The 15,156-nt window shown below is 36.8% G+C and overlaps 2 protein-coding genes and 1 non-coding gene across 5 annotated transcripts; 2 read left to right on the top strand and 1 right to left on the bottom strand.

Annotated features, from left to right (window-relative positions):
* Positions 1-1,910: 1,910 nt before the first annotated feature.
* LOC131155620 (cold-regulated 413 plasma membrane protein 1-like) lies at positions 1,911-12,045 on the top strand. 2 transcript variants are annotated; one of them, XM_058108871.1, is made up of 5 exons: positions 2,038-2,330; positions 2,425-2,532; positions 2,646-2,716; positions 2,813-3,071; positions 11,844-12,045. In XM_058108871.1, the coding sequence occupies exons 1-4, from the start codon at positions 2,167-2,169 to the stop codon at positions 3,064-3,066; spliced, it is 597 nt and encodes a 198-aa protein (XP_057964854.1). In that variant the 5' UTR covers positions 2,038-2,166; the 3' UTR covers positions 3,067-3,071; positions 11,844-12,045. The 2 variants fall into 2 exon arrangements, with proteins under 2 accessions (XP_057964853.1, XP_057964854.1); XM_058108870.1 differs by lacking the exon at positions 11,844-12,045 and having other exon boundaries at positions 1,911-2,330; positions 2,813-3,361.
* Positions 3,342-14,767, bottom strand: LOC131155619 (probable CoA ligase CCL6). Of its 2 annotated transcripts, XM_058108867.1 has the most exons (19): positions 14,443-14,767; positions 12,805-12,868; positions 12,627-12,716; positions 12,433-12,489; positions 11,931-11,979; positions 11,686-11,762; positions 10,685-10,724; positions 10,510-10,604; positions 10,219-10,383; positions 9,656-9,766; positions 9,472-9,559; positions 9,299-9,365; positions 9,130-9,205; positions 8,938-9,055; positions 8,268-8,513; positions 7,432-7,571; positions 7,079-7,261; positions 6,870-6,989; positions 3,342-3,700 (listed from the first exon to the last, which is right to left on the bottom strand). In XM_058108867.1, exons 1-19 carry the CDS (start codon positions 14,586-14,588, stop codon positions 3,653-3,655), a joined length of 1,980 nt encoding a protein of 659 aa, XP_057964850.1. In that variant the 5' UTR covers positions 14,589-14,767; the 3' UTR covers positions 3,342-3,652. The 2 variants fall into 2 exon arrangements, with proteins under 2 accessions (XP_057964850.1, XP_057964851.1); XM_058108868.1 differs by lacking the exon at positions 3,342-3,700 and having other exon boundaries at positions 6,869-6,984.
* TRNAI-AAU (transfer RNA isoleucine (anticodon AAU)) lies at positions 13,053-13,126 on the top strand. Its single transcript has one exon. It is a non-coding gene; the product is annotated as a tRNA-Ile (tRNA).
* Positions 14,768-15,156: the final 389 nt, after the last annotated feature.

Genomic DNA, 15,156 nt, shown 5'->3' with positions numbered 1-15,156 from the left:
GCTTGGTTAGTTTTTTGAACTATGTTGAGCCTTATTAATACCTTTTTCATCTTGACAACACTCAATCTTCCTATTTGTCTTCTCGACACTTTTATCCTTGAACTTGTTAATGAGATTAGCGGTTAGAGATTCTTTTCATTGAGTTACAAATCCTTTTCTTTCACAATTATCTTATTAATCTCAATTTTGTGTTGCCTTCCACGAAACTACTTTGTAATGTAATTAGCTATAGTTGTCAAGGCGACCATGATTAAATAAGAAGAAACCTCCACTGCTTTAGGTATTCCGGAAAGGAGATTCTTTTAGAGCTTATATATAGGCAAAGATCAAAATAAGAACATATGCTTGAAAAAGAGTTTAAGGGTGTAATATCCTAGGAAAAATGGGGAATGGGGTTATTACTCTTCACCCCATGTGAATCATGTGAAATCGTATGTTCATGCACCATCTCAAATATTTTAAGCAAAGAAAAATTTAGAACATCAATTGGCTCAATTTTGATGATAGACACCTCTGCTTTTATTTGAGTCAGAAGACTTATGGGGACGTTATCATTAGAGGAGGAGGAATCTTGATTTGAGGAATAAAAGTACAGATTTCTTTATCAAACAAGATGAATCTGGTATTTCTCGATCATATAGTTGTTAGGAAGATCTTCCTCAGCAAGTCAGGATAATGATTCGATTGAATTTGTTGGGATTTCCTTATTTGTGCTCGTGATGTTTTGTGTTATCTTCTGGAGTTTTGTTTGTTTTTCACTTGTAGTTGTTTAGTTTTTAATTTTTTTGTTTGATTGCTGGTCTTTGGTTTATTGGTTTTGATTTTGTTGGTTATGTTAGTTTTAGGGTTTTTGAGGTTGATTTTGTTGTCCCAAAGTCTCAAGATTAGAACCACGGTTTTCCTCCGCCATAAGTGAGGGGTTTTCTAATAAAGTTAGAAGGTGCCGCCCTCTTTTGCCAAAAAAAAAAGAAAAAGGAGTCTTGATGGTGGATTAAATTTTAATTTTGTTGGCAAATATTTTTTAATCATTGAATGTTCAAAAAAATTTTGCCAAAAATTTCATGCATGTATTAAAGAACATGGATACTTCTTTATGCATAAATATTAAGATTCTCTTGTAATTTAATTTATACAAGAAAAAGCAATTCAACTAGTTTAGAAACTAGCTCGCAAATTATGTTACTTTAATTTTTATAACCTAATTAAACCAAGAGTAAAAATGCTTGGTATGAATCAAGTAATGTAATTTGATTTACTAGAAAATGACACAAATTTCTTCTTGCAATTAGAGATTTTTTATGAGAATTTTTTTTTACGAGGATTTGATATGAGAAAGATCTAGCAAAATGAAGAGGGAAGACCTCTTTATAAAGTGAAAAAGTGACTCCGGATCACAATCATTAATTTCTTTAGCAACCCTTTGATTTAAGTTACATTTTGCAAATCAAATTATATGTTTCTATATATCGTCATGAAAAGATATCAATTTGGTTTTTTTTTTTTTTCGAAGATCAATGGTATTTTTATTCAATAGTTGAGCCGTGAACACTATGTACTTGAGAGAGGACACAAGCATGGACATTTATACACGATTACATGACATAGGAGAAAATAAATGATAAATTCCAGAGCAAGCCTTGGGATGCAACACAGCAGAGACTAATCCCACGCTCCACAGTTCCCACCTCAAGACCCTGCAGGGAGGAAAATTAGGATTTGCTCAGCGAAGCAGGAATCGAACCTGGGACGCATTGGGTTCCAATATTGGTCAAGAGAAAATAAGGATATAATTAATATGTTAGTATATAGAAAGGCAATTACTACAAGAAAATAACGACATGCAGATGGAAAAGAGGAGAGGACAACTGGCAAATTAATTGAAGTGCCGTGATAATGTTAATGATTGGCTCAACGTGGCAGTCATTTTCAGAACGCATCCATATTTGATTTTTGAGATGTATCTGCTTGCTTACTTCATTCAGAAGCTTCAAATCCTCTGACTTTAATTGCTCCAATGAAGCTTCATTTGTCCAAATCATTATTCATTTTCTCTCTCTCTCTCTCTCTCTCTCGCCCCCCAAACCCAAAAGTTTGGTTGAGCTCCCCTACCAGCTCTCTCTCTCTCTCTCTCTCTCTCTCTCTCTCTCTCTCTCTGAGTTTGCAGAAATGGGGAAGAAGGGATCCTCATACATGGCAGCAAGGGAATTGATAGGGGGTGACCTCAGAGAGCTCATACTCGCTGCTAAAAAGCTTGCCAATCATGCTGTTATGCTGGGGAGCCTTGGCTTTGGCACTTCTTTCCTTGAATGGCTCGCTTCTTTTGCTGCAATGTCCCTCACTAACCTCTCTCTTTCTCTCTCTCTGTTCACAATTCTATACATGTTTCTAATGGATGTTCTTGCGGTTGAATATTTAATACTGCAGCTACTTACTGGTGTTGGATAAAACAAACTGGAGGACAAATATTCTCACCTCCCTTTTAGTCCCCTACATCTTCCTCAGTCTTCCTTCATTGTTGTTCAGCATATGCAGGTTACCATCATCATCAACTCCACACACACACACCCCTGTTTAATTAATTAGACTTCCATCTTTACGCAAGTTTCATATTTTCAATCCCCCACCCCCAACCTGCATGAATGCAGGGGAGAGATTGGCAAATGGATTGCTTTCATCACCGTGGTACTACGTCTCTTCTTCCCCCGGCGCTTCCCTGGTACATTTTATATATGAATTCAAATACTGAGAATATATATAATTAAGTTGTGTGTACATACATATAACTGTGAGTATGCATGAAATGAAATGGCAGAGTGGCTGGAAATGCCGGGATCTTTGATTCTTCTGATAGTGGTGGCTCCGAGCCTGTTCGCATCCACCTTAAGGAGCAGCTGGGTGGGCGTAGGGATATGCCTGGGCATAGGGTGTTACTTGCTGCAAGAACACATCCGGGCATCCGGTGGGTTCAGAAACTCTTTCACCAAGAGCAACGGCATTTCCAACACCCTCGGCATTATCCTCCTCCTAGTCTATCCCGCCTGGGCTCTCCTTCTTGAAGTCCTATAAGCAGAGTACATCTCTCTCTCTCTCCCTCTCTCTCTCTCTATGTGCAGGTGTGCTTTCTGCATCATGGGTTTTTTTTGTGCCAAATCATTCACTAAATCTGCTCCACAAGTTGTCAGTAGAGTATCATCACAGCAACATGTTTGATTTCATGGCTTGGTATTTGGGTGACTTGTTATTTGTTAAAGATCATGACCAATTGCAGTCTTTTGTAAGTAATAAAACTGGTGTGTGTGTGGGTGTGTGTGTGTGTGTGTATCAACTATCAAGTGAAGGAATTCGAGGATAAATTGTTTTATTTCTCATTTCTTCAATCATCATTTTTTTCAGATTGCACCAATCTAAGGGTGACATTCTTGTAGAAATACTAATCCAACTCGTGCAATTGTATCAACATACAGTGCGACAATACAATCAAAACATATATTCTGAAAACTTGGGCCCTCTCACTATATACAAACAAGATGAGTGACATAAGTCTATATAGTCTTTCTTCGTAATATAAGCTGACTTCCTTCTCTAACTGTTCACAAGCATGCCGCTAATCTGTATACCATGTATGCCTGGCTATCAGGTCCTGCCAACACTTTCATTTCTTTATTCCTTTTGCTTCAACATACAATTGATCTATGCAGTCCTGCAGATGAGAAATTAGAGAAGAGAAATGAGAAATTACATGAAATGTTTCAAAATTTCATGGTCGTGGGTCTCACAAAATTTAAAATGCCTGCCAAATATTTCAGTTAAGCAAATTCAAGGGCGTTTTAAGACCACAATAAAAACATGCACCCAAAGCAGAGAAACCAAAAGAAATTTATGCCTTCTTATGGAAGCTTCCTTCCAACAACAAAGCGGCACCTCCATTTTGATATGCAGAAAGCAACATTTGGCCAAATTCATCATCATCTTGCCTGAGATTTAAGCTGACCAAATAACACTTAAATCTCCACAACTGAAGGATCCCATGAAATGCAGAATTGCAACAGAAAACGATACAGAACTTCAGTTTTTCAAATTAACATTAAGGATTTATTAACTTCGAGCAACAGCTAAAGTGGGAGATTGTGCACATGGCAGAAGATCATCTTCTAAACAAAACATTATGTTATGCCCATAAAAAAATCTCACTCAATTTAATGAGATTTTTTTTTAAAAAATTACATGAAATATAAGCTAAGAAAAAAATATCTAAGGAAACAGAACACGCCAAAGCAAAACAAGAGGGGCAGGAAGAGATGGAAGGTGAGGGGGAGGGAACATATCAAAGTTTACAAATGTTCTTCCAAAGCATAACATCAGAAGTAAAAGAATGTGAAGATGACACTAAAAGATAAATCATTTTGCCATTGTAGCAAGGTGGTCAACGGATCTCAGCTCATTGCTTCGCATAATGTTTTTCCTTTTATATATAGAAAAAGAAATTCATTAGATAAAGAAAGAATCTACAAGCAAGATGGAGGACATCCTTGACAAAGTCTGATAATCCTCAGGAAAACCTAAAAGAAAATTGCAAAAATGACCAACGATGAAAACTCAAGATGCCCTTAAAAGAGACTTCCATCATGCTGAACTTCTGAGACACATTCCCTTGAAATTTCCATAGCCCCATGAAATTACTTAAAGATGGCATGCAATAATTTTTTTTTGGATATGCTTGGTTTCCAGGACTTACGCACTAGACTAATCTCATGCCTACGCCAACTGTGCCCACAACCAACACGTAAGAGGTAAATCCGGATGTGCACTGCAAGCGGCAGGGTTCGAACCCCAGATCCACCGTTGTAAGCAGCCTTCTGGGGCAAGTCCTTACCACCTAAAGCTTATGCCTGGGGGCACATGCAACAATTTTTTAATTGAAAAGGATCTTTGTTCTAAAATCTACATCCGAGAAAGCTTTGACAACCATCTTTTCTTGTAAAGAGATTCAGAGTTTAATAAAGTCAATTTCAGCATACACCATAAAGAAGCCGTAAACAGAATCTTTTCCCACACAAACCAATATGGTAACTTCTTCCCTGCAAATATATGTGCATTACATACATTCCTTCCACAAGCCCCAAAACACTGCAAATATGGCACAATTCCATAATGCAATTCCTTCCTTCTTCATCCCAAACCCCACAAAAGAAATTGGCAAGAACTCCTCCACTGTTCTAGGACAAATCCAACTTTCTTCAAAGTAATTAAATAACTTGTTCCAGACCTTCCATGCATAATTGCAGTGCAGGAAAAGATGTGAAACAGATTCTGAACAATTAAAGTACAGCATACAAATATCAGGAAGGAGAGCCTTTAAAGATCTCCTCATCTGCAACAAGTCATTAGTATGTATCCTATTAAGCACAGAGGAATTTGTCTGAACCAGGAATTCAAAGAAAGATTTATAAGAATAGATTCCCGAAGAATCCAACAACCAATATTGGCTATCATTTTCAGAGGATACCCTACAATTATTCAACATTATCAACAAAGAAGATAACTCAATAGTTTCCCCATAATTCAAGGCTCTCTTGAAATGGAAATCCCAAGAGGCTAAAGGACCGTCCAAGTCTAAATGAAGAAATGGGATCATTTTTCCTTGGGCTCAATCGAAAAAGGTGAGGAAAAGAGGTGGGCAAAACAAGATTCCTCATCCATAGGTCTTTCCAAAAGCCGATATTACAACCCTTACCCAAAAAAAATTTAGTATGAGGTATAAAGAGAGTGTAAATCTGAGATATAGCTCTATGCCATCCATTTACTTTTGATAACTCTATGCCACAATGAAGAAACCTCTAGCGGTATTCTGCCGGAACAGCCAGAGCCACTTAGCCAGAAGAGCTGAGTTTCTAGACACCAAATTTCCAAGACCCAACCCACCCTCCCTCTTAGTCCTACAAACCACCTCCCAACTCACCAAATGATTCCCTAGATCCCACTACCCCTGACCAAAGAAAATCTCTCATAATTCTCCCAATCCTTCTAGTGACTCCCATTGGAATTTTAAATATAGAAAAAAAATATGATGACATAATAGAAAAACAAGCCTGAATTAGAGTACTCCCTCCCAAAGGAAAAAAGGGCTCCCTTCCACCTATCTAAACACTTGGACACTCTCCACCACAAGATCCCAAAGGAAACCCTAGATAGGACAATGGCCAGCCCAGCTCCGTGCACCCAATTTCCATGGCTAAATCCCTAACACACTCTGCAGGCACATTAATAGCTGCAAGAGTACTCTTACCCAAGTTAATCTTAAGCCCTGAAACCTTTTCAAAGATTTGAAGGAGCCCCAAAATATTAATGAAAGAAGGCCTATGATCTTCTAGAAAAAAAAGATAGTATCATCTGCAAACTGAATGTACAACACCGTGATCTCCTCCTTACCCACTTTAAGGTCTTTCACTAAACCTCTATCCACAGCCCTTTCTATCATTCTACTCAAAACATCAGCCAATAGCACAAACAAGAACAGAGAAAGAGGATCTCCTTGTCTAATCCCCCTCGTGGCCTTGAACCGAGATTTAGGCTCCCATTCACACCATCACCGCAAAATTCACATTAGACATACAACCTTTCATCCATCTACGCTAAATCTCTCCAAACCTTTTCCTCACAAAAATCTTATCAATAAAGTTCCAACATGAACAATGTTCATGTTGTTTTCATTAACTTGGATAAGCATATGATAGAAAAAGCCATGTGCTCTATGCCAGAGAGAACTTGGTTTATCCCAGGGTATCGATACCAGGAATTTTCTGAACTAATTTAAAAAATGAATGACAATAAGGCACATAAAGAAAACAAAATAGAGAGTAAATGTATACCTTGTAACACTTGAGCAACTGCGACCTCTTCAGTTTAAATGTTGGAGTTATCAGATCCCTTTCTATGTCAAAAGGATTTGGCTCCAAATGAACTGCTCTTAGCATCTCAAAACCTCTAAGCTGAGCAAATTTCTTCAAAGTCAGTCAAGAAAATTAAAATTAAGAATGCAAATGCATTAGCACATGGAACTAGATGCTAATGTACATACTTGATGTCTCTTGCCAGTGCTATTAAGCTCATCTAAAATGTATTTCCTTGCACTCAAATTTTCACACAACAATTTGTAATCTCCAATTTCATTATGGTTTGCTGCCCAATCCTCAAGTGCCTTTCTGTCAGGGACCACCACAGCCACAAGGAAGGACTCAAAACTGCTACCATAAACCCAAATCTGTGGACCAGGGTAAGTTGGTAAGAGAAAATTTCCACACTAGCAAAGCACAGAAGCACCAGCTATGCACTAAAACCCATTCATAGTTAGGCTAATAGAAATGCAATTGTGTATTTCCTAGCAGTTCTACTTTGCAATATGTGCAAATGTTAAACAATCCATAAACTTACTGATGTTATAAGAGGGCAACTCAGATACATGCTTTCAATATTCTCCACTGCAACATATTCCCCTTGGGACAACTTGAAAATATTCTTTTTCCTATCAATAATTTTCAATGCTCCATCAGGCTGCCATTCTCCAATATCACCTACATTTATATCCATAATTTATCTCTTAAACACAAATAAAGTTCAACTTCTGTGCAGGAAATAAATACAAAAACTAGGAAAAGAAAATTAATAAACTCATTATCAAAATCTGAAAACTTAAGATACCCATGGTTCCCTCTGGACAAGAGTTTATAGACTGATCACCAAGCAAGCACTACTTGATTTTCTAAGTTCATTTTTTTGTAAGCACAGATGCATTTAGCATTTGCTTAGGGCAAGTGCATTTCCTTTAAATTTTAGAATGATAGAGTGCTATATTAAGAAAACAGCATTGAAATACACGAGGGGCTTTGCATGTGTGGATCAGTTGATGCTATATTCACTGGCTACTGTCACAAGGCTCTCAATAACTCCAAATGCCAACATGAGCATACCACAATTCATTCAACACTCAAGTGACCAAATTTCCCCAATGACCCTTCTCTAGGCTATCAGAAGTCGCAATTCCAGATCAGCTACCATTTAGAATCCAAATGACCTATCCAAGTTAATGCCCACTAAGATTCAAATTTGTTCTCAAATAACTGCAAATGTGGCCACATATCATAACTTTTCTAGAAGTGGTTAAGCAACTAATCATGTTATCAACTGGTGCCGGATACAGCTGTGGGGACAGTTTTATTTCATCCCTGAGCGTGTACGGCATCTTGGCAAATTTCTCAACAAACTTTTACCTGTATGGAACCATCCATCAATGAGAACACTTTCGGTAAGATCTTGTCGTTTGTGGTAACCTGAGAACAACGTATTCCCCCTAAGGCAGATTTCTCCACGTGGGACACTTGAAAGTGCATCATATCCCAGCTCTGGCACAGACTCAAGCCTGGCTTCAATGGTTGTCATGGGCACTCCAACAGTTCCCATCATAGAGAACACATTGGCTATAGATGTAAAACACCCGCCACAACTTTCTGTAAGACCTGACATTTGGAGAAGATTTCAAAAAAGCGAATAATGTGGGGAGGGGGGGAGAGAGAGAGTCTAAAAAGCTAATGTAAATTACAAATTAGTATCTACTGGTATATCTGGAAAACTCTTAGGAACATAGATCTATGATGGCTGCTAGAACCACTTCCAGATATGGAGAAAGGCGGGCAAAAGTGAATAGCACTTTTATGTAAACTGCACCTTTAAATTTCTACCAAAAGCTCGGGGGAACCTGCTTTTTTGAAAAATTTATTTAGTGTTGATCATTGAACAATAGTATTTCATAAGAATAATATCTAAAGTCTTGAACAAAATTTAATGTCTTAAATTCGTTATTCAAATTAATTATACCACAACTGCGTGCTCTTCTAAACACACTGTACAGATCTAAAGCGGATTGTTCTTGATTTCACATACCATATCCTTGTGACAAGACACAGCAGCTTGTGACCCTCAGAAACTCTTCCACATGCCTAGGCAAAGGTGCAGCTCCAGATAACAAGAGACGGACTTGTCCTCCAAGTCCTTCTTTGATCTACACAATCAACAAAATTAAAATCTAGAAAAGAGAACTATAATAAAACAAAAGGAAAGCAACCAAGTAGGTACCTTATCAAAGACAAGCCTGTCCAATAGAGGTGCAGCTTTGTCCTGTTGCAGTCCCTTCTCCAGATTCCTCAGCTTGCTGTTCATATTTCATTAAAAGGTTTATAGAGTTAAGGAGAGTAAAAGAAACCATGGACCAACAAAGCAAAAACGCATTTAATGAACAACATACTAGTTATAAGCATATTGGAATAATGTCTTTCTTAATGCACCTCCTGAAGAAATTTTGTTGACTATGCCTTCACAAAAAAATTCCACAGCATATGCTTAGAAGCCACCCCTCCCAAAAGATAAAATAAAATAAAATAAAAAGAAATAAATACATTGCAGCATACATGTTTGTACCATTGTATATACGGTCATAAACTCTAGGAACCCCACAAAATATAGATGGCTTCAGTTCCAGAATATCCTCGATCAAGTATCTGACATCCTACAAGCAGCAGGCAAAAATTGCATGATTCTATTGGTGGCTGGAATATATTGATTAAACAAAGAAAAGGGAGAAAGAAATGAACTTTAGTCTTACGCCTTGCCAGAATCCTATTGAAGAGCCCTTGTAGATGCAATATGTCTCCATAATCTGATCAAATGCATGGGCTAAAGGAAGGTATGAGAAGTAAGTATCTTCAGCTGTAGCCTGTAAGAGAGAAAGTTATTGTCTAAATTTTTATCATCTCATAACTACTGCAAAAGAGTGTTCTTTAAGCATTAAGAAAAGAATTAGATTCAAAAATTTTATATCCAGCCCTGTATATGTCTACGCCCTTTCAATCGAAGTGCTCAGACCAAGACTAAATCATGCATAAAGCAACTTTGAACAAGGGTACATTCCCCTGAACGTGAAACTGCTACAACTAGTTTCTTGCAATTAGATCTCAACAACTGAGCTCTATCACTGAGCACCAGCAGGATTTGTGTGGCAGGCTGAACATCTTGGGATATAAGGCATAAGGTGATTGTAATTGTGACTCTGAGTACACTCACACTTAAATGGCAGCATTTCAAGAGAGTATCAATGTTTAAGCCTCAAAAGGAGGTTCAGAATCATCCAACTCTGAAAACATCCTAGATCTGTAGTTAGTTATTTACCGCTTTGTCTGTTTCAAATAATAGTTGGTCCACAGACAAGACTTCTGCCATAATAGCCTCATTAGTTAGAATGACACCCTTTGGTTCTCCTGTTGTTCCACTAGAATACATTATTGTGCAAATATCACTCTTCCGTTTTGGAGGAATCTCACAATCCAAACTTCCCTGGAGAATAGGAAAACAAGATAAAACTTGTAATATGATCAATTTCAATGACAAACCAATCATTGAACTACATATGCTGTGATTCCATATAAAAACAAATTGTTGTTAAGCATCTTAAGATCATACCATTAAAGCAAATTCTTCCCAAGAGTAGCAAGATACTCCATATTCTTCAGCATCCTTCTTTTGTGTGCTAGATATATTTCCAAAACTGACAATAGCTAAACAGAATGACAAATATCTTAGTTACAACTACGCTAGATTACTCATCATATAGATAGAAGGTGGCATTTTGACCTACTTTTTAGGAGTGAATTACACCTTGGGAGACATGTTAGCATCTGCACAAAGGATTACCAATTAAAAATCATTAATGAGAATATAAAGAGAGCGAGTTATCTCATTAAAGGAGAATTAAAGAATTTCCTAGTTAGAAGTTTAGAACTTATCTCAATGATAAGTTTGTGAGGTGGATGTGTGTGTGCATGTGCATGAGAAAGAAAGAGGGGCCATATAAGTTCAAAAACAACTAAAGATACGAATCATGCAAGCCAATTGTGTCAGCTGCCATCACTCTCACTAATAAGGCCAAATAACCGATAGTATTTTTTCCAAAACGAACTCTAGTTGCATTGCATTTCTACATCATAATAATATGACGAAAACAACACAAGAAAAATTAGTTCACAAGTGACAAAAACATCAGTCTAAACAAAATGATGTTCAAATGCTTCTAAAGTGTTATCATATACACCTAAATGTTACACAAAATATTGTCTTTTTACCAAGAAAATAAAAAGTCATGTAAGTATTGTAGAGCTTGATTTTAAAATTTATATAACCAAAAGCCAAAAAAATTTAAAAATTTGAAAGGGACTTAATTAATTCATTAATCAATTATTTTGATACACCCCCTCACTATAAGGGACGAGATTCAAATCCCAAGCTACTGTCGGAAACTGGGAGATGAGGGCCACTAAGCTATAAGCCTCAGGCCTGTCATCTAGAAGGGGGAATTATATCATGAAAATTGAATCTTTTTTGCATCTTGCGTTGCTATTTTTAAGTTTGGTACCACATAAAGTACTAACGAATATAAAAAAAAAAAAAAAACTAACGAATAGAATCATCAAAATTCCAATGGCAAGAAAAAAATGTAGCAGTTGAGAGAAGTGAGTTTGCAATGTGTTTATGAGCCTGAAATTCAGACCTTGGATTTGAATTTGCCAAATGCACAGTCCCAAACACAATACTAATAAATTTACATCCAAAAAAATTCTAGGCTGAATAATAAGAACATACAGCTGTCATGTTGCTCTCTTGAACAAAAGTAACTGATACTTCAGTGTGGTTGACGATGAATTCCACTGCATTAGCACCTGTGGTAGAAGTGTAGAACAACATAAGAATCATAAGATTTACTAAATTTGTGATCTTTTATTAATTTTTCTGATTATCAGGAAAAATCAAGGGTGATGGTGAAAAGCCAAAACAAAAGAAGGCATCACAAACCAAGAAGTTCAATGGAAAGGAGAAGGGCAACATACCAAGAGTGTCATATAGTGGTACATAGATTATGGATTGGCTGTTACAAGCCTGTGAAACAAAATAAACGTATATATTAATATAATGCTTCAACACTGTCAGGCATCAGATATCAAATCAACCTCCAAACATTTTGAGTTTATCACGTTTGTTCATCTTGTTAAATGACTTGAACAAATCGAAAATAAAATAATTGAAGTATTGATCCGTGGTGACTGGTGAGTTGAGGGGGAAAAAATTTATGGATGAACAAATTCATATTGAACTTTTAAATAGGTCTTTGTGAAATGGCCCACTTTCAGGAATTTATAATTCTACTCACATTCGCAAAAAATGCAAAATATTCACCCACTGCACAAATTAAAATACAAATGCCATAATATTTAGATCGTCTGATCAATTAAATTAAACAACATGCCATGTCCACTGCAGATGCTCCTTTGGCATATAATTTTACTACTTGAATATGAAACATGTTTAAGCTGAAAAAGAAAAAAGGCATACCTCCATTGTAATTATCCATTCTGGGCAGTTCGCTCCATATATCCCGCATCGACCACCCTAAGAAAGAACTCATATTTCACCCATCATCAAAAAGTAAAATTATTTCGCATAGATTACCCAATACAAAAAAATGCGAATACAAAAACTATCACTGCTTCAAATTTTTTCCATTTTCTTTTGGAATTTTAACTTACTGGGTTGACACCGCGGCTCCTGATGGCGGAACCGATTCGAACAGCTGCACCATAAGCCTCCTCATATGTTTGCCACTCGTAAGAACCCACCTGCCAATTCGTTTAAATTTTAACATTTCAACATCTCGGTCGTTAATTTTGAAGTTGTGGGGAGAGGGTTTGATTTCTTGAACAGTACCTTTGAATCAACGATGGGACGGCGACCAAGCATGTGATTTTTCGCGTTCCTCTCAACAGAATCACTGCGGCCATGAAAAACTGCAGTTCAGAGGGCATATTGGATGAACTAACACAGATTCAGACTCAGAATTTTCGTCTATATTTGCTAGTTTCAACTGTAAGAACTGATGCGAGTAAACGATGAAGTTGGAGGGAAGAGCTGTCCATCGAAAATATTTTAAAACAGCTTTTCTTAAAACATCAAGCGGCCTATTAGCTCAGTTGGTTATAGCGTCGTGCTAATAACGCGAAGGTCGCACGTTCGAGACCTGCATGGGCCATTTTTTTTTTCTTTTTCCCTTAATATTTTAACACGCTAGAGCGTGCAGCGGAGAAGGAAGAACCGGATTTATTAAATCCGCACGAATAAAATCACAATATTCTATTTTTCAAAAATAATAATGTGGTTGCAGTCTTGCAGACAGCAGACTTGCTGCGGTGTTGCTGTTGCCCTAATCATCCTAATGCCTTGAAATCTGAATGCCTCAGCTGTGATTCTGATTTGAGATTTCTAGAAACGATAAATCGTAAATGAAGACGCAGGCCCCAGACGAGCGACGAGGGTTCTCCGTTCTTGCGCTCCAACTGCGGTCGGCCGTCATCATTCCAAAGGAGCGCCCAGCACTAGAGCAGGTTTGGGTTTTTTTTTAAAAAAAAATTATGTAATTTTACATGAAATGTTTAAAAATAATTTAAATAAATAAATTATATTCTTAAACGAGTTACCCATTTATAATCCGTTTATTAAATAGACGAGTCATTTGATCTCTATCTGTTTATGACCTGTCTAACCCAACTGTTAATCCATTTTACCACTCTTACAAGTATTTAAAATAGTGAGTAAAAAAAAAAATATGTGATATTTGATAAGTACAATCTAAAAGATAATATTAAAGTAAAGATATTACATAATTATTTTTAGAAAATAGCCAATTATACAAATTTTATCTTTAAAAATCCTTGTCATTCATGCACCCTTAATAATCATATAGGCACTTACTCACACATCCTGGTCAAAGTTCTTTTAATTTAGTTGACTTTCAAATTCTAGTATTATAAAAAATTCTCCATTTTATGTCTTGTTAAAGAAAATGTCAAATTTATCTTTATAACTGTCAATAATTATTTCAAATATTACTTTAATTATCCTCAATAATTTTAAAATACTCTTATAATTATATCAAAATTACTTCTATAATGACTCATAATTATTTTAAAATATCCTCATAATTATATACAAATATTTCAAAATGCCGTTATGCTATTTAATTCTTTATTATTTTTATTTTTATTTTTTAAAAAAATTTTAAAAAAATAAATAAAGAGTCGCGAAACACCTACATAGTCCCGCATGACTAATTTAGTCGAAGAGAATTATAAAAATTTAAAATAATCCAAAATAATTATAATTGGGGAACCCTTTTCTACAATAGATGAAACACTCTAAAATAGAAACTATTTTTCATAACTATGAGAGTGAAATTTCTACATTATTTAAAATTTTAAACTTGTCAAGAAATGGATCACCTCTCAAAAACAAAGCGCACACAGAGAATAAATGGGTCGGATCCAAGATATATACTGGACTGGTACGTACCAGAAGAACTGCCAGGGGGAGTCCACGCCGGCCGGCGGCCCCAACAGCCCATCTTTGGCATAAATGCACCTGTAAACGGGCCCCGCCGACGGCCTCTCGCCGGCGGCCGCCCTCGACTCTTCCACCTTCACCGTGTAAACCGACATCCCTTAATATTCTCAACTAGCTCGACCCACAACAACAATCAACAAAATAAGCAAAAATGCTGTCCGTAGCTTATCTCTGCAGCTTCGTCTCTGTATACACATATATATGAAAAGCAAGCAGGTGGGTAGGGTTGAAGCCGGTGATGATGAATTGAAGATGACTTTTGGGGAAGAAGACGGATACATCATATATCAGGTATTTCAGCAAGTCAATTAATGAATCCAAAAGAGCGGTGCTTAATAAATGAGCATGCATGCAGTGTGGGTGGGTGGAGTCGTTGAACCCTAATTAATGAGAATGCAGCGAGGTACTGAGAAGACGGGGGGAAGGGGATGTCCAGTGGGTACCTCTCATTTAAAGGGGTAGCTATAGCTTGGGCGTAGCGTGTGGTTCACTGAACCACAGCATGTGCCCCATATTAATTGGACTTCCCTCCTCTTACTCTAATGCCATATTCAGCATTGTTTTGTTTTATAGGGAAAACTTTGGCCACGAAGCATCATGCATCCATTCAATTCTCTATTTTTGAAATTGGGCATTGATTTGGTAATCCATTTTTTTGGGATT

The sequence above is a fragment of the Malania oleifera genome, chromosome 5 (genome assembly GCF_029873635.1).
Source record: "Malania oleifera isolate guangnan ecotype guangnan chromosome 5, ASM2987363v1, whole genome shotgun sequence".
NCBI classification, from domain to species: domain Eukaryota; kingdom Viridiplantae; phylum Streptophyta; class Magnoliopsida; order Santalales; family Ximeniaceae; genus Malania; species Malania oleifera.
This window is presented reverse-complemented; position numbering and strand designations above follow the sequence as displayed.